This window comes from Erinaceus europaeus, chromosome 12 (assembly GCF_950295315.1).
Source record: "Erinaceus europaeus chromosome 12, mEriEur2.1, whole genome shotgun sequence".
Classification (NCBI taxonomy): Eukaryota; Metazoa; Chordata; class Mammalia; order Eulipotyphla; family Erinaceidae; genus Erinaceus; species Erinaceus europaeus.
The window spans coordinates 53,423,580-53,442,166 of record NC_080173.1 but is presented as its reverse complement, the minus strand read 5'-3'; the positions used below and the strand labels follow the sequence as shown (position 1 = coordinate 53,442,166).

The following is an 18,587-nucleotide window of genomic DNA, read 5'->3' as shown; positions in this document are numbered from 1 at the left end:
AACTCATAACATAATATATAAAATGGTTAAAACAACAAGAAAAAATATTGGAGAATTGAACCAGGACAAGAGTCCAGCTAAAAGTCCTCCAGAGGGTGAAGCACAAAATAATGAGTTCAACATCCAAACATTAGCTAAGGAAATAATAACAGGAGTGAGTAAAGAATTTGAAAAAATTGTAATCAGAAATGCAGGAACAACAAATGAGAATATGGAAGAAAATACTAATTATCTCATGGTTATTAGAGAGCTGAAAGCTGAAATCGCTGAGCTAAGAATGCAACTAGCTGAACAAGCTAAAACAGTATCAGAGATGCGAGGCTTCTATGAACAACTATATGCCACCAAGCTAGAGAACTTGGAAGAAATGGATGATTTCCTAGATACCTACCAACTTCCAAAACTAAGTAAAGAGGAAGTGGATAACATGAACAGGCCCATCACAGCTAATGAAATTGAAACAGTTATCAAAAATCTCCCCAAAAATAAAAGTCCTGGACCAGATGGTTTTACAAATGAATTCTACAAAACCTTCAAAGAAGAACTAATACCTCTACTTTTAAAAGTCTTCCAGAAGATTGAAGACACTAGAATACTCCTTGCCAGCTTCTATGAAGCCAACATCACCCTGATACCAAAAGCAGACAGGGACACAACCAAAAAAGAAAACTACAGACCAATATCTCTGATGAACATAGATGTGAAAATATTGAACAAAATTCTAGCCAACCGGATACAGCAGTATATCAAAAAGATTGTTCATTATGACCAAGTGGGGTTTATCCCAGGCATGCAAGGTTGGTTTAATATACGTAAATCAATCAATTTGATCCACCACATCAACAAAAGCAAGACCAAAAACCACATGGTCATATCAATAGACGCAGAGAAAGCCTATGACAAAATACATCCCTTTATGATCAAAACACTACAAAAAATGGGAATAGATGGAAAATTCCTGAAGAGAGTGGAGTCTATATATAGCAAACCTGCAGCCAACATCATACTCAATGGTAAAAACTGGAAGCATTTCCCCTCAGATCAGGTACTAGACAGGGCTGCCCATTATCACCATTACTATTCAACATAGTGTTGGAAGTTCTTGCCATAGCAATCAGGCAGGAGCAAGGAGTTAAAGGGATACAGATTGGAAGAGAAGAAGTCAAACTCTCCTTATTTGCAGATGACATGATAGTATACATGGAAAAACCTAAGGAATCCAGCAAGCTTTTAGAAATCATCAGTCAATACAGTAAGGTGTCAGGCTACAAAATTAACATTCAAAAGTCAGTGGCATTCCTCTATGCAAACACTAAGCTAGAAGAAATTGAAATCCAGAAATCAATTCCTTTTACTATAGCAACAAACACAATAAAATATCTAGGAGTAAACCTAACCAAAGAAGTGAAAGACTTGTATACTGAAAAATATGAGTCATTACTCAAAGAAATTGAAAAAGACACAAAGAAGTGGAAAGATATTCCATGTTCATGGGTTGGAAGAATTAACATCATCAAAATGAATATATTACCCAGAGCCATCTACAAATTTAATGCTATCCCCATCAAGATCCCAAGCACATTGTTTAGGGGAATAGAAAAAATGCTACAAATGTCTATCTGGAACCAGAAAAGACTTAGAATTGCCAAAACAATCTTGAGAAAAAAGAACAGAACCGGAGGCATCACACTCCCAGATCTCAAACTGTATTATAGGGCCACTGTCATCAAAACTGCTTGGTACTGGAACATGAACAGACACACTGACCAGTGGAATAGAATTGAGAGCCCAGAAATGAGGCCCCACACCTATGGACATCTAATCTTTGACAAAGGGGCCCAGACTATTACATGGGGAAAGCAGTCTCCTCAACAAATGGTGTTGGAAACAATGGGTTGAAACATGCAGAAGAATGAAACTAAATCACTGTATTTCACCAAATACAAAAGAAAATTCCAAGTGGATCAAGGACTTGGATGTTAGACCCCAAACTATCAAATACTTAGAGGAAAATATTGGCAGAACTCTTTTCCGCATAAATTTTAAAGACATCTTCAATGAAACAAATCCAATTACAAAGAAGACTAAGGCAAGTATAAACCTATGGGACTACATCAAATTAAAAAGCTTCTTCACAGCAAAAGAAACCACTACCCAAACCAAGAGACCCCTCACAGAATGGGAGAAGATCTTTACATGTCATACATCAGATAAGAGTTTAATAACCAACATATATAAAGAGCTTGCCAGACTCAACAACAAGACAACAAATAACCCCATCCAAAAATGGGGGGAGGACTTGGACAGAATATTCACCACAGAAGAGATCCAAAAGGCCGAGAAACACATGAAAAAATGCTCCAAGTCTCTGATTGTCAGAGAAATGCAAATCAAGACAACAATGAGATATCACTTCACTCCTGTGAGAATGTCATACATCAGAAAAGGTAACAGCAGCAAATGCTGGAGAGGGTGTGGGGTCAAAGGAACCCTCCTACACTGCTGGTGGGAATGTAAATTGGTCCAGCCTCTGTGGAGAACAGTCTGGAGAACTCTCAGAAGGCTAGAAATGGACCTACCCTATGATCCTGCAGTTCCTCTCCTGGGCATATATCCTAAAGAACCCAACACATCCACCCAAAGAGATCTGTGTACACATATGTTCTTGGCAGCACAATTTGTAATAGCCAAAACCTGGAAGCAACCCAGGTGTCCAACAACAGATGAGTGGCTAAGTATGTTGTGGTATTTATACACAATGGAATACTACTCAGCTATAAAAAATGGTGACTTCACCGTATTCAGTCGATCTTGGATGGACCTTGAAAAAATCATGTTGAGTGAAATAAGTCAGAAACAGAAGGATGAATATGGGATGATCTCACTCTCAGGCAGAAGTTGAAAAACAACATCAGAAAAGAAAACACAAGTAGAACCTGAAATGGAATTGGCATATTGCACCCAAGTAAAAGACTCTGGGGTGGGTGGGTGGGGAGAATACAGGTCCATGAAGGTTGATAAATGATATAGTGGGGGTTGTATTGTTAAATGGGAAACGGGAATGTTATGCATGTATAAACTATTATATTTACTGTTGAATGTAAAACATTAATTCCCCAATAAAGAAATAAATTAAAAATAAATAAATATCCAGGAGTTGGGCGGTAGCGCAGCAGGTTAAATGCAGGTGGCACAAAGTGTAAGGGTCCCAGTCCGAGCCCCCCTGCAGGGGAGTTACTTCACAGGCGGTGAAGCAGGTCTGCAGGTGTCTATCTTTCTCTCCCCCTGTTTTCTTCCCCTCCTCTCTCCATTTCTCTCTGTCCTATCCAACAATGACAACATCAGTAATAACGACAAGGACAACAAAAGGGAATAAATAAGTAAATAAATATTAAAAAAAGAATTCTCTAAAAAAAATAAACATCCATCTCTACATTCTGTGCAACTAATCCTTTGAAACTAAGTTTTCCCACCTGTGCCACCTCACTATGTTACCAAAATAAAAACAGGTGGGGTGGCATGGAAGTTAAAGGTTTTTGAATACCCAGTTCTGCCACTTACCTCTGTAATATCGGACAAGTTATTTGGCTTCCCTAAGTCTCAGTTTTCTCACGTGCAAAACAGGTGGGCCTGTACTTATAATTCATAGGATTGTTGAAATAATGAAAACACCTAGTGTAAACTAAGCTCCTAAAAGTGTTATATATTGTACCTATGTTTCCCTATGAGTCTAAGAGAATCCTCTATGCCATGGCAGTGTTGCTTCTCAGACCATGGAATTACCCCACACCAACAGCAGACTCAACCCCACCTTCCCACAATCTCCCCTGCCCCCCAAGGGTAAAGGACAAGAGGCACAGGCGTATGGGTTTAGAGAAACATATTTAATGGTAAAGCTAAGTACACACCAGCACCAGGTGTGGTCTGGAATAGAAGCAGCAGGGATGGGTGGATGACCCCCACGGAACCTCACATGGCGAAGAGGATGAGGAAGGCGACCATCAAACAAAAGAGCCCCATGGCCTCAGATAGGGCAAAGCCCAGAATGGCATAGGAGAAGAGCTGCTGCTTGAGAGATGGGTTCCTGCCGAGGACAGAGACAAATGCCAGTCAGGGAAAAGGCCTGGGTGAGGGCAATTGGTGATGGTGGGAAAGGCAGTGTAGTGTGAAACCTGTGAGAGGGCCTGGCCTGCACAGATCTGGGGATCTGGACAAGCAAAGTACCAACTTGTTAAGTTTAAGTGAGCCAGGCTGGTGACATATTTAGTTTAAATTTGGATTCAGAGGTCACTGGAGAAAACAGGGGGTAAATGAAATCAGCCCAAAAGCTCCCCCAGAGAACACCACTTCATGAGATTTCCTGCAAATGGGGTGGCATTTGTGTTAGGAGATACTTTAGGTCACCCTCACGCTTACCTGGCATAACCAATAATCAAGCTGCCAAACACAGTTCCAATGCCAGCCCCTGAACCAGCCACACCAACTGTGGCAGCTCCAGCACCAATAAATTTGGCAGCAGTGTCAATGTCCCGGGAGACAACACTGGTCTGGAACTCCCGCCTGGCCACCTGGAGTGGGGAGCTGCTGCAGAAAGGCTGGAAGGAGAAGGGGAGAGAAATCGAAAAGGAACCAGAGTTAGAGGGAGAGCAAGGAGATAGTAAGGCCCAAGGACAGGTGGCTGACTCCACCCCTTACTCCACCCACCTGAGCTCTGAAACTGTTGGCAAACCACCTGCCAAGTACAAAATGCTTGGACTGCAGAATGTTCAAAGTGTTGGGGGTAACAAAGACTGGGAAATTTTGTTCACCATGGGGCACACCTAGAACTATTAAGGCACCACAGATTTCCTAATACTCCTCCCACCGTGGCAGCTCAATGAACCCAAATAACACCTGCTGGGGGAGGGGTGATAAGCAGGTCCATATTCCTTTACCTGTGTAGATGGGATCTCTGGCCTATTCAGGAAGGAGGCAGACATGGGTCTGATGAGACCCCTGGTACAACAGCGTATCTGTAAAAACAGAAAACAGCCCCCCCACACACACACACACAAAAAAAAAACTGTGAGAAAACCAACAAAAACTAGTCACTAAGTTTCTGTCAAAACAACTATAAATATTATAACTAGAAAAAGCCGTGGTCAACATTTGTACCAGAAAGGCCTGCACCACAGCTATCTTAAGACACTGGAGTTCAGTTCACTTCTATGGACATAGCCCTAATCAGTATCCCAGAATGGAATAAGAATCCACAATTATCAGACTAGGTCCAGAGAGGGGGTAGAGGGAGAGGGAGAAAGAGGACAAAAAGGGAAAATTGGTATGTTGCTAAGATATACACCTAGAACAGAGTGGACCAGTAAGCCTGGTGGAGCTCTCAAAGAGCCATCCAAATATAGTCATGTAACATGGACTTCGTGGAATAGTTCAAGAATATGCAGTGGCTCTCAAACTCAGCTGAGCACTGGAATTACCCGGGGAGTGCATGGAGTCCAGCCCACCCCACCCCCCAATCCTCAGAGGGTGATGAACTGGTCTGGGGTGCAGTCTGGGCATCAGGATTTTTAAAAGCTCCCCCATGTGAAACAAAAATAGAGAATCACGGCTCTAGTGAACTCTTGGCTAGAGCCCGGATGTGGGTAAAGGTCAGACCCATACTCTAGATGACACTCCAAAGTCGATAGCTTGGTTTACAGGCTCAGACGAACAGGGGCTAACTGCATCACATCCCATGAGCTCCACAAAGAGCCAATATTACTAGGGTGTCAGACTCTTTTTGATTCATACAAAACACTGATGGGCTGATGGTTTCCGCACCTGCCACTACAGGTCATCCCAGCTTACCAGAGCCGGAGTAACGAGCAGCGCCCCGGTGGTCTGCATTTTTTCAGTCTGCGGAGGGAAAAAAAAAAAATCGACTGACAACCTGCTTGTTTGCTTACAGTGGCGACCTTCGGGCGCCCCTTCACCCACGCCCGTCCTCCCCGGGCCGTGCTCTTCCTCGCCCCGTGCCCCTGCTGCGGAGAGAAGTAGAGGTCACAAGGACAGAGCCAATTCCCTGGTCCACCTCTTCCAGCACGAGGCATTTGCAATGTAAGGTCATCGCGATCGGAAGTAAGGACCTGAGGCCCAAGTCCCAGGAGGGAAATGTTGCCACAGAGGATGGTCCCCCGGGAAGGCTGGAGACAGATAGGTTGGGCAAGTGCCTTGCAGAGCTGCCCGTTTCACACAGCTGTTCACCGCCGGTCTCAGCGGGAACAGTTAATCTCTCATTACCGTTGGTAATCAACATTATTTAAGGCTTTGGAGGCCCGCCGCCTAACTCAGCCCAAGAGGCAAATCGCCTTGCAGACAAGCCAGTCCACACCCCGCCAATCGCTAGCAGCGGCCCCAAGTCACCTGCACTCCCGCTGCCCAGCTGCCCGGGCTCCGACCACAACGTTCGTCCTGCTCAAGGTGACTGACTCACCTCACAGCTTTAGCTCTAAATCTCAGCCCTCAGTACCTCAACCCACGTGTCCCGGGGTCCCCCAACTCTCATTGGCCACAATCCCCCCGTTCCTCTATTGGTTAACGTCCTCGATTCCGCCTTTTTTATTGGGTTTCTGCTGCGGCTTCCTCTCTCTCTCCACAGGAGATTCGTGGCAGTTCCCGCCTCCCTGAGGGTAAAGGCGGGGCTTCTCCACGCAATCTGGCTTTCGATTGGTCGGGTCCTGACATGCTCCACCATAGAGTCGGCCGGACTCGGCGGTTCCAGAGTCTCCCGCACAAAATGGCGACCAGGGTGGAAACTGCAGAAAAAGGCGTGGGAGAGATGACCGAATGCCTTGCGCAGGCAGACACATGACCTTGAACCAGAGCCTTCATTCGGCGTTCGGTCCTTGACGCGCGTTGCATGTCGGGATTTGTAGTCCAATTGTAGCCCCTAAGGACAGCTGAGATCCCGCGAGATGGTCTTCCGGAGGCGGAGAGAACCAACGCCTTTGCAGCAATTCCCGCCCTAGCGGTTTGTGTTAACCTTGCTTCCGCCATAGAGGTTGAAAGTCTGGGGCTGGATCTGAAAGTTCGCTTTTGGACAAGATCGCTTTTGTGAATCCCCGCCAGTGTTTAGCAGTAATAGACTAGGATCAGATGGATTTTTAAAGAAGTACTTAATAAGTTTACGACATTCTAAGAATGAAACATTTAATGTTCCCAAAGGGTAGGAACTGGCAACTCACTATAGAAAGTGAAAGGCTGTTAGCTTTACTAATCAAATAAATGAAAGTTTAAATTGAATACTTCAGTTATCAAAAGAACATTCTTTTTGTTAATGTGAGTCAAACAGTCTTATTTTTATTATTATTTTTTAACCAGAGCACTGATTAGCTCTGATTTATGGTGGTGCAGGGGATTGTACTGTTAAGAATAAATAGGAAAATCTACGGCAGTCGGACTGTAGCGCAGCGGGTTAAGCGCAGGTGGCGCAAAGCCCAAGGACCAGCGTAAGGATTCCAGTTCGAGCCCTGGCTCCCCACCTGCAGGGGAGTCGCTTAACGGTGAAGCAGGTCTGCAGGTGTCTGTCTTTAGCTCTCTCCCTCTCTGTCTTTCCCTCTCCGTTTCTCTCTGTCCTATATAAAAAAAAAAATTGGGAAGTCCTTGGCAGTGATTTGGCAATGTTTGTTTCTTAAGAGGCTTTGAATGTTTCATCCTCTGTCCCAGAAGAGACAGAGAATTGATAGAGAATGGGAATTGTGAGAGAAAGAGACACCCGCAGCCCTCCTTCATTATTCCTGAAACTTTCCTCCTGGATGTGGGGACCAGGGGCTTGGTAATGTGTATGCTTAATCGGATACTCCACAGCCTGACACCCTCCCAGAATTTTATTATTTTTTAAATAAAGATGTTATTTGTGTAGTCCGGGAGGTGGCGCAGTGGATAAAAGCATCGGACCCTCAAGCATGAGGTCCCGAGTTCAATCCCCAGCCGCACATGTACCAGAGTAATGTCTGGTTCTCCCTCTCTCTCTTCTATCTTTCTCACTAATAAGTAAAATATTAAAAAATAAAGATGTTCTTTGTGGATTGGGTAGATGGTTTTGCAAAGAGATTCTCATGCCTGAGACTCCAAAGTTCCAGGTTCAATCCCCCCGCACTACTATAAGCCAGAACTGAGCAGTACTCTGATAAACAAAACAAAATAAAATGAAATAAAACAAAATAATAAAGTATGCTTTAAAAATCCAGTCCACGAGGGGGCATTGTGATGGCGCACCTGGTTAAGTGCGCACACTACAATGCACAAGGATCCAGGTTCAAGCCCTTGGTTCCCACCTGCAGGGGGAAAGTGTCATAAGTGGTAAAGCAGTGCTGCAGGTGTCTCTCTGCCGTTCTCCCTCTCTGTTTCCCCTTCCCCTCTCAATTTCTCTCTGTCTCTATCCAATAAAAAATAAAGAAAAAAAATTCAGTTCACGACTTCACATTTAAGAAGCTTTCTCATGCTACAAAGCACAAGGATATGGGTTCAAGACCCCACTTCCCACTTGGAGGGGGGAAGCTTTGTGAGTGTGTGAGTGGTGAAGCAGTACTGCAGGTATTTCTCTGTCTCTCTCCCTCTATCTCTCCCTGTCGCCTCAATTTTTCTGTCTGTACCCAAATAAATAAGTAAATAAACTATTTTTTTTCATACAAACTTTATTTAACAAAACATAACAGGTAAAGTCAAACAGGCACTAAATATTAAGAGAGAAAAACAAACTAGAAGAAATTTTGTCTTAAACATCTTGCAGGAACTACTTGCAGTTGCATTTAACTGATCCCTGCTGCTGTGAAGAATGAGGCTCATACGTAGGTATGGGTGAACAATTTGTACATTTTTTCAAGTATTCCCTGAATACTACCTTATATACACATATACATTACATTTGAAAAAGTTTAACTGATTGTCTCCTATACTTCATTTTTTAGAAAAATTTATTTCTTTATTGGGGAATTAATGTTTTACATTCCACAGTAAATACAATAGTTTGTTCATGCATAACATTCCCCAGTTTCCCATTTAACAATACAACCCCCACTTTGTCATCTATCATCCTTCATGGACCTGTATTCTCCCCACCCAGCCACCCCAGAGTCTTTTACTTGGGTGCGATACACCAATTCCATTTCAGGTTCTACTTGTGTTTTCGTTTCTGATGTTGTTTTTCAACTTCCGCCTGAACTATACGTCATTTTTGTTGAGCTTTTGGAAGAGGTCGTCTGAAGAGAAGAGCATTTGGTTCCCGTTGGCGAGTGACGGAATGAACCCAGCCTAGACTCTGCCGGACGCCAAGTCTCCGCCACTCCTCTCCAGACATCGGATGAGTTTTGGGTACTTGTTTGGAAAGTTCTCTGATAACATAACATGCCGATACTTGTAGTGCTCATCGAAGTACTTATCCAAATAGTAGATCTGTCTGTGGGCCATTCTGCGGCGGAGCGGCAGATACACACCACGTCACGACAGAGCAACGGACTCGACTGAGACCAACCAACTCCCGTTCCAACCAAACTATTTTTTTTAAAAAAGTGTTTCTGCGGGAGTCGGGCTGTAGCGCAGAGGGTTAAGCACAGGTGGTGCAAAGCGCAAGGACCGGAGTCAGGATCCCAGTTCGAGCCCCCGGCTCCCCACCTGCAGGGGAGTCGCTTCACAAGTGGTGAAGCAGGTCTGCAGGTGTCTGTCTTTCTCTCCCCCTCTCTGTCTTCCCCTCCTCTCTCCATTTCTCTCTGTCCTATCCAACAACAACAACATCAATAATAACTACAACAATAAAACAACAAGGGCAACAAAAGGGAATAAATAAATAAAATTAAATTAAAAAAAAGAATTTAAAAAAAAAGTGTTTCTGCCATTACCATGCATGAGGGCTTGGGTGCCGAGTCCCTAGTTCCCACATGCAAGAGGGAAGCTTCATGCGTGATGGAAAAACACTGCAGGTGTCTTTCTTTGTCTTATCCTCTGTCTCTAGTAGAAAAAGAAAAAGAAAAAGGCCATTGGGAATAGAAGAGTCACTATGCAGACATCAAACCTTAGTGATAATCCAGGTGGCAAATTAATTAATTAATTAATTAAAAAATACCATGCTTAAGGACCCAGGTTCAAGTCCGTGCCCCACCTGCATGGCAGATGCTTCATGAGTGGAGAAACAGTTCTGCAGATGTCTCACTGTTTCTCCCCCTCTCTATCTCCCTATCCTTTCTCAATTTCTCTGTCTTTGTCCAGTAATAAATTAAAATATTTTTTAAAAATGAAAACAAAAATTTAAAAAATGAAATAAAAATAAACATTAAAAAATAAGAAAGAAATGGCTGTCAAAAACCAACTAACCAATCAAACTTATTAATAAACCACTCTTAACCAAACAAACCTATTACTAAATTGATCTTCCAGGATGGATCATCAACTATGTGACCATTAAATCTAAAGTAACTGAATACAATACAATGTGAACTTAGGCCCTGATTCAGATTGTAACAGGTCTGATACTGAGAAGAGACCTGTTTGGGATCTGTCTTCTTTTTTCAAGTGTGGGATGGGGGGATTGGGGCGGGGGTGAGGTGGCCCATAAGAAAATGGACCAGGAGTCAGGCGGTAGCGCAGCGGGTTAAGCACAGGTGGTGAAAAGCGCAAGGACCGGAGTAAGGATCCCAGTTCTAGCCTCCCACTCCCCACCTGCAGGGAAGTCGCTTCACAAGTGGTGAAGCAGGTCTGCAGGTGTCTGTCTTTCTCTCCCCCTCTGTCTTCTCTTTCCGTTTCTGTCTGTCCTATCCAACAACAACAATTACTACAGCAATAAAACAAGGGCAACAAAAGGGAATAAATAAAATAAATATTAAAAAAAAAAGAAAAGAAAATGGGCCAAGGTGATTTCCATGCAGAAAAATGACCTTCAAGGCATAAGGAAGGAGCTACTATTCTATGACAACCAGCCCTCAGCTTGCATAAGAATGGGTCCAGGGGGAGTTGGGCAGTAGCACAATGGTTAAACTCACGTGGCGCAAAGCGCAAGGACTGGCAGAAGGTTCCAGGTTCGAGACCCCGGCTCCCCGCCTGCAGGGGAGTCCCTTCACCAAGCAGGTCTGCAGGTGTCTATCTTTCTCTCCCCGTCTCTGGCTCCCACATGGGAGTGCGACAGTAACGGGAAGCTCCAGTGCTGTCGCATTCGCCCTTTCTCAGTGCCTCCTTATCTGAAATAAAAAGAACAAAAAAGTTGCTTCAGGATAGCAGTGGTGAGGATTACCCCAACTTCTGAAGGAAGGCTAGGTGAGTCTACTCTGCCACATAAAGAAGATTTGTGCTAAAATAAGTGTAGCCTAGAACGTACAAAGCTGTGACCAGGGACTGTGAGCTCAGTCTGACAGGGATCTGGAGGTTATACAGGCTTCTGTAGTAAATGTGATTGGATGTGGGCCCTAGGTCCGATTGATGTGGCCAAAAACTAATTGTATTTATATATTTTCTTCAATTTGGGAGCTGCTCTTTTCCCCTTATCTGGCTTTCTGTTTTTTTTTTTTTTTTTCCAGCTTTCTAGTTCTACTCTGAACTCTGACATCATCTTCTCAAACATTTCTAGTCCACCTCCATGTTGACTATCAAGCTCAGGCAATGATTGTTAAAGACATGGACCCCCCTAAAGATATACCTAAAATAGACTTCCTAGCCTTCTCCTCCTCCTCCTCCTCCTCCTCCTCCTCCTCCTCCTCCTCTTCTTCTTCTTCTTCTTTTTAAGATTTTATTTATTTATTAATGAGAAACATAGGAGGAGAGAAAAAGAGCCAGATATCACTCTGGTACATGTGCTGCTGGGGATTGAACTCAGGACCTCATGCTTGAGAGTCTGATGCTTTATCCTCTGCACTACTTCCTGGACCACTTTATTTTATTTTTTTTAAAGATTTTATTTATTTATGAGAAAGATAGGAGGAAAGAGAGAAAGAATTAGACATCATTCTGGTATGTGTGCTGCTGGGGATTAAACTCAGGACCTCATGCTTGAGAGTTCAACATTTTATCCTTGTGGATATTCCCAGACCACATTCTTTTTTTTTAACACCAGAGCACTGCTCAGCTCTGATTTATGGTGGGGCAGGGGATTGAAACTGGGACTTTGGAGCCTCAAGCATGAGAGTCTACTTGTATAACCACTGTGCTATCTACCCCCACCTTATTTCCTAGCTTCTTTCTACTCTAAAATACCTATTCTCATCTGCCCTATTCCTAAGTGTTGGTTCCTGTTTATTTAACATTTTGTCCTGCTTTGTATCTTACTGCCTTTCAGCCACCAAGTTGCAGATGCTACTATGATTTCATCCTGAACTCCCTGGGCAGATGACCTCACCAATGTATCCTGGAACCTCATCTCTCCAGAGCCTTACCCCACTAGGGAAAGACAGGAACAGGCTGGAGGTATGGATCAATCTGCCAATGTCCATGTCCAGAGAAGCAATTACAGAAAGCAGAACTCCCCTTCTTTACCCCAAAAAGAATTTTGGTCCATATTTCTAGAGGGGTAAAGGATAGGGGGAATAGACCAAAGAAATCTGAACTCCAGTTCCACCAAGACTTGAAGTGTTTGTTACCAGAAATATTGTTTTTGTACCACCAAAGAAAAGAAAGTGGTGAAAAAAAAAAAGAAAGAAAGGAAAGTGAATCTAGAAAATATCAGAGGAGGAAGCCTGGTAATACTGTTTCCATTATCAGAGAGAAGAGGGGAAAAAAGGAAGGACACTTGGAAGTAGTAGTAGGTGTAGGTGTGACCTAGAAAGAAAGTGAAGGGGGAGGGGGCAGGCGGTGGCACACCTGGTTAAATGCACACATTATAGTGCATAAGGAAGGACCCAGGTTCAAGTTCCTGGTCCCCACCTGCAAGGGGAAAGTTTCACAAGTGGTGAAGCAGGGCTTCAGGCATCTTTCTGTCTCTTTCCCTCTCTTCCCTCCCCTCTCAATTTCTCTCTGTCTAGTAATAAATAAATAAATAAATAAATGTCAAGGCAGAAACAAGGTAGGAAAAAAATAAGCAAAAAATTAAATATAGGTATAAAGTGGTCAGGTGGTGGCATACCTGGTTAAGCACTCACATTACAGTGCACAGGGATCAGGTTCAAGCCCCTAGTCCCCACTTGCGGGGGGCGGGGAGCGTCATAAGTGGTAAAGTAGAAATACAGGTGTCTTTGTCTCTCTCCCTCTCTAACTCTCCCTCCCCCCTCAAATTCTCTCTGTTTTATACAATAATACATAAAATAAAATGATTAAAAAAAGATATAGATACCAAGTCAACCCATGTGACCGTGGGAGAACTACTACTGCAATTTCCAATTTCCAATGGAGGGAGTGAGGACACAGAACTCTGGTGGTGGGAACGCTATAGAATCATACCTTTATTTTCTTGTAACTTTGTAAATCAATTTTAAATTACTAATAGAAGCAAAGAAAAAAAAATTTGGTCCAGGAACAATGAAATCAGGACACACTCCCACTACAGGGGAGTCGCTTCACAGGCGGTGAAGCAAGTCTGCAGGTGTCTTTCTCTCTCCCGCTCTGTCTTCCCCTCCTCTCTCCATTTCTCTCTGTCCTATCCAACAATGACGATATTAATAACTACAATAATAAAAAACCAAGGGCAACAAAAGAGAATAAATAAATAAATATTTTTTAAAAAAAGAAACACACCCCCGTCTCCCCACCTGCATGGGAGTCGCTTCACAAGCAGTGAAGCAGGTCTGCAGGTGTCTATCTTTCTCTCTCCCTCTCTATATCCCTCTCCTCTCTCCATTTCACTCTGTCCTATCCAACAACAGCATCATCAGTAACAACAATAATATCTACAACAATAAAAATTAAAAAAGAAAAAAGAAACACAGAGAAATGAAAAACAAAATATATGAAAAGGGAGAAATTGTACCCATGTGTCAACAACTATACTGAAAACTTTTTTTTTTTTTTTGCCTCCAGGGTTATTGCTGGGGCCCGGTGCTGGCACTACAAATCCACTGCTCTTGGGGGCCATTTAAAAATTTTTTTTGGATAGGACAGAGAGAAACTGAGAGGGGAGGAGGAAGAAAGGGAGAGAGAAAGACACCTGCAGACCTGCTTCACCGCTTGTAAAGCAGGTGGGGAGCCAGGGGCTCCAACAAGGATCCTTGCGCTTCACATTATGTGCGCCTAACCTAGTGTGCCACCGCCCAGCCCTCCAACTATACTGTAAACTATTATCCATCCTTAAAATGATTTGGAAGAAAAAATACACACAGACATACATATACACATACATATGAATCCAGGTTCAAGGTATCACTACCACATGAGAGCACCTCATACAGCTGCTTCATGAATGGTGAGATAGTGCTATTGCCTTGTTTGTTTATCTAACTGGAGCCTCACACAGATATGGTTTCATTACCCCCGGTCATACTTTTCCTTCCTTTTCTTTTCTTTTTTTTTTTTTTTTTTTCACTAGAGCGCCGCTCAGTTCTGGCTTATTGTGGTGCTGGGGGTTGAACATGGGACCTCAGAACCTAAGGCATGAAAGTCAGTTGCATAATCACTATGTTATTTCTCTGACCTTTCATGACTCTTTTCTCTTCTTCTCACACGCTCACTTATTATTATTATTATTATTATTTTACCTCTCTGGCTCTACCTGGAATTAAGAAGATTTAAAAAAAAAATCCTGGTTCATGAATGATGCAATAATGTAGGTGCAAAGCCCTGGAATCATGGGAGTCCGGCGGTAGTGCAGTGGGTTAAGGGCACGTGGCGTGAAGCCAAAGTGTTCTTCTTCTAGCGTTTGCCCTTAAGCCAAAGTGTAAGGACCGGCTTAAGAATCCCAGTTCAAGCCCTGGCTCCCCACCTTCAGGGGTTCGTTTCATAGGCGGTGAAGTAGGTCTGCAAGTGTCTATCTTTTTCTCCCCCACTGTCTTCCCCGCCTCTCTCTATTTCTCTCTGTCTTATTCAACAACAATGATATCAATGACAATAATAATCATAACCACAGATAAAACAATAAGGGCAACAAAGGAGAAAAAAAAGGCCTCCAGGAGCAGTGGATTCATAGTGCAGGCACTGAGACCCTGCAATAACCCCGGAGGCAAAAAAAAAAAAAAAAAAGATAGCTTACTTGGATAGTAGACTTCATGCCCATGGCTTCAAACTCCCGGCTTCAACTCCAGCAGCACTCAAAATAAGCCAGAGTTTAGAGTTATTTTTCTTCTTTTAAAAAAATTAAAATTTTTTTTTTTAATTTTTAAAAATTTTTTATTTTACATTTATTTATTTATTTATTCCCTTTTGTTGTCCTTGTTGTTTTATTGTTGTAGTTATTGATGTCATCGTTGTTGGATAGGACAGAGAGAAATGGAGAGAGGAGGGGAAGACAGAGAGGGGGAGAGAAAGATAGACACCTGCAGACCTGCTTCACTGCCTGTGAAGCAACTACCCTGCAGGTGGGGAGCCGGGGCTCGAACCGGGATCCTTATGCCAGTCTTTGTGCTTTGTGCCACCTGCACTTAACCTGCTGAGCCACAGCCCGACTCTCCCTTTTTAAAAAATTTTATATTTATTTATCTATTTTCCCTTTTGTTGCCTTTGTTGTAGTTAATTGTTATTACCGATGTCATCGATGTTAGATAGGACAGAGAGAAATGGAGAGAGGAGGGGAAGACAGAGAGGGAGAGAAAGACAGACACCTGCAGACCTGCTTCACTGCCTGTGAAATGACTCCCCTGCAGGTGGGGAGCTGGGGGCTCGTACCGGGATCCTTACGCCAGTCCTTGTGCTTTGCACCTCCTGCACTTAACCCGCTGCCCTACCGCCCGACTCCCTCCTCTTTTTTAAATGAAAGCAGTCTTATAGTGGTGTAGGGGATTGGACCTTGGACTTAAAAGCCTCAGGTATGAGAATCCTTTGCATTAACCATTATGCTATCTCCCCTATCTGAGTAGAGCTCTGATATATTAATATTATTTATTAACATAAATGAACAGCATTAAATAAATAAACGAATAATTAACCATTAATTCACTATCAATCACAGGAATGTTAAAAATGAAAAAATAAATAAATGAAAAATTTTACTTGTATTTTCATTGTAGTTAAACTTCAGACCATGCTACAGACTGAAGTTATTAAAAGCTACTACAGGGGGGAGTCGGGCAGTAGCCCAGCAGGTTAAGCGCATGGTGAAGAGCAAGGACCAGCGTAAGGACCCTGGTTCAAACCCCCAGCTCCCCACCTGCAGGGTGGTCACTTCACAGGCAGTGAAGCAGGTCTGCAGGTGTCTATCTTTTTCTCCCCCCTCTGTCTTCACCTCCTCTCTCCATTTTTCTCTGTCCTATCTAACAACAATGACATCAATAACAACAATAATAACTACAACAACAATGACAAACAACAAGGGCAACAAAAAAGAAAATAAATAAATAAATATAAAAAATAATTAAAAAATTTTTTTTAAAAAAGAGAGTCGGGCAGTAGCACAGCGGGTTAAGCGCATGTTGCTCGAAGCACAAGGACTGGCTTAACCCCAGTTCGAGCCCCCATCTCCCCACCTGCAGGGGAGTCGCTTCACAGGCAGTGAAGCAGGTCTGCAGGTGTCTGTCTTTCTCTCCCCCTCTCTGTCTTCACCTCCTCTCTCCCTTTCTCTCTGTCCTATCTAACAATGACGACATCAATAGTAACAACAATAACTACAACAATAGTAAAAAACAAAAACAAAAAAAAACAAAAAAAAAAACACAAGGGGAACAAAAGGGAAAATAAATATAAAAAACTAACTAAATAAATAAATAAAATAAAAGCTACTGCAGTGTTGGAGTTATGGCTTACAAGAAGGTAACATTGGAACCAAGCCTAGAGGAAGTGAAGAATAGGATATGAATATATTCCAGACAGAGAGAACAGCAAATATAAAGGCAGTGCTGCAGAATCATGATGAATGCATTTAATCAAAACACACAAATAATAGCCATATGTTTCTAGTATGTATTTAGGACATTTTATTATTTATTTTAAAGATTTATTTATTTTATTTGATAGGACAGGAAAAAAGTGAAAGTAAAAGGGAGCTAGGGAGAAAGAGAGAACCTGGGTCCTTGCTCATGAAGACATGTGTGCTCAGTGAGGTGTGCCACTGCTGGCCCCTCTAGAATGTACACATATAATTCTTCCCCAATACCACTTTACTGAGTGATGTTAAGTTGCCAGATCTTTTTTTTACTTTTTTTTTTAATATTTATTTATTTCCTTTTTGTTGCCCTTGTTTTTTATTGTTGTTGTTATTATTGTTGTTGATGTCGTCATTGTTGGATAGGACAGAGAGAAATGGAGAGAGGAGGGGAAGACAGAGAGGGGGAGAGAAAGACACCTATAGACCTGCTTCACCGCTTGTGAAGCCGACTCCCTTGCAGGTGGGGAGCCAGGGGCTCAAACCGGGATCCTTATGCGGGTCCTTGCATTTTGCGCCACGTGCGCTTAACCACTGCGCTGCTGCCCCACTCCCTTTTTTTTTTTTTTTTACTTTTTAAAAATTTTATTTATAAAATAAAAATATCAATAAGACCATAGGATAAGAGGGGTACAATTCCCACCACCAGAGTTCTGTATCCCATCCCATTCCTTGAAAGCTTTCCTATTCTTTATCTCTCTGGGAATATGAACCCAGGATCATTATGGGGTGCAGAAAGTGGAAGGTCTGGCTTCTGTAATTGTTTCTCTGCTAGACATGGGTGTTGACAGGTTGATCCATACTCCCAGACCCTCTTTTTCTTCCTTCCTTTCTTTCTATTATTTATTTTCCCTTTTGTTGCCCTTTTTTTTATTGCTGTAATTATAATTGTTGTTGTTGGATAGGACAGAGAGAAATGGAGAGAGGAGGAGAAGACAGAGAAGGGTAGAGAAAGAGAGACACCTGGGGACCTGCTTCACCGCTTGTGAAGAAACTCCCCTGTAGGTGGGGAGCCAGGGCACGAACTGGAATCCTTACACGGGTCCTTGCTCTGGTCCTTGCGATTCACACCACATGCACTTAATCCGCTGTGCTACCTGCCGACCCCCTTCCAGACTGTTTCTATCTTTCCCTTATGAGGTAGGGGACTGGGGAGGTGGGGTTCCAGGACACATTGGTGAGGTCATCTGCCCAGGGAATTCAGGTTGGTATCATGGTAGTATCTGTAACTTGGTGGTTGAAAAAGCATTAAGATGTAGAGCAGAACATAGTTTAATAATCAGGAACCTAAAGGAAAGAATATAGCAGATGAGCTATGGGGTCTTCATTTTGGAAAAGGCTAGTAGGTCTATTTTAGGTATATTCCAAGGGGCCCACGATTTTACTAATTTTTGCCTGAGCCTGACAGCTAACATGCAGTTGGGCTAAAGATATTGTCTGGGAAGATTGTGTCAGAGTTGGAAATAGGACTAGAAAGTTGGATCAAGGAAGACAGTAGCTCCCAAATATGGGACAAGCATATAAATATCGTTAACTGTAAACCCCATCGATTTGATCTGGGGCCCAAATTCAACACAAGAGCCTGTGTAACCTCTGCATCCCTGTAGGTCTGAGCTCACATTCTGTGGTC

The 18,587-nt window shown here is 42.9% G+C and overlaps 1 protein-coding gene and 1 pseudogene across 2 annotated transcripts; both read right to left on the bottom strand.

Moving 5' to 3' along the window:
* Positions 1-3,865: 3,865 nt before the first annotated feature.
* ATP5MC1 (ATP synthase membrane subunit c locus 1) lies at positions 3,866-6,573 on the bottom strand. Of its 2 annotated transcripts, none has more exons than XM_007529979.3 (5): positions 6,470-6,573; positions 5,845-5,892; positions 4,935-5,012; positions 4,417-4,595; positions 3,866-4,084 (listed from the first exon to the last, which is right to left on the bottom strand). In XM_007529979.3, the coding sequence occupies exons 2-5, from the start codon at positions 5,881-5,883 to the stop codon at positions 3,970-3,972; spliced, it is 411 nt and encodes a 136-aa protein (XP_007530041.1). In that variant the 5' UTR covers positions 5,884-5,892; positions 6,470-6,573; the 3' UTR covers positions 3,866-3,969. The 2 variants fall into 2 exon arrangements, with proteins under 2 accessions (XP_007530041.1, XP_007530042.1); XM_007529980.3 differs by having other exon boundaries at positions 6,400-6,544.
* Positions 6,574-9,127: 2,554 nt separating this feature from the next.
* On the bottom strand, positions 9,128-9,444 carry LOC103119667 (cyclin-dependent kinases regulatory subunit 2-like; annotated as a pseudogene).
* Between the last annotated feature and the right edge of the window lie 9,143 nt (positions 9,445-18,587).

What these genes read in the sequence shown, in the direction of transcription:
- ATP5MC1 (XM_007529979.3), bottom strand. Translation starts at nt 5,883, where the DNA reads ATGCAGACCACCGGGGCGCTGCTCGTTACTCCGGCTCTG. An exon ending in TGCTCGTTACTCCGGCTCTG is followed by an intron (nt 5,013 to 5,844) that starts GTAAGCTGGGAT and finishes CTGTTTTTACAG; the next exon opens with ATACGCTGTTGTACCAGGGG. An exon ending in CAGAGATCCCATCTACACAG is followed by an intron (nt 4,596 to 4,934) that starts GTAAAGGAATAT and finishes TTCTCCTTCCAG; the next exon opens with CCTTTCTGCAGCAGCTCCCC.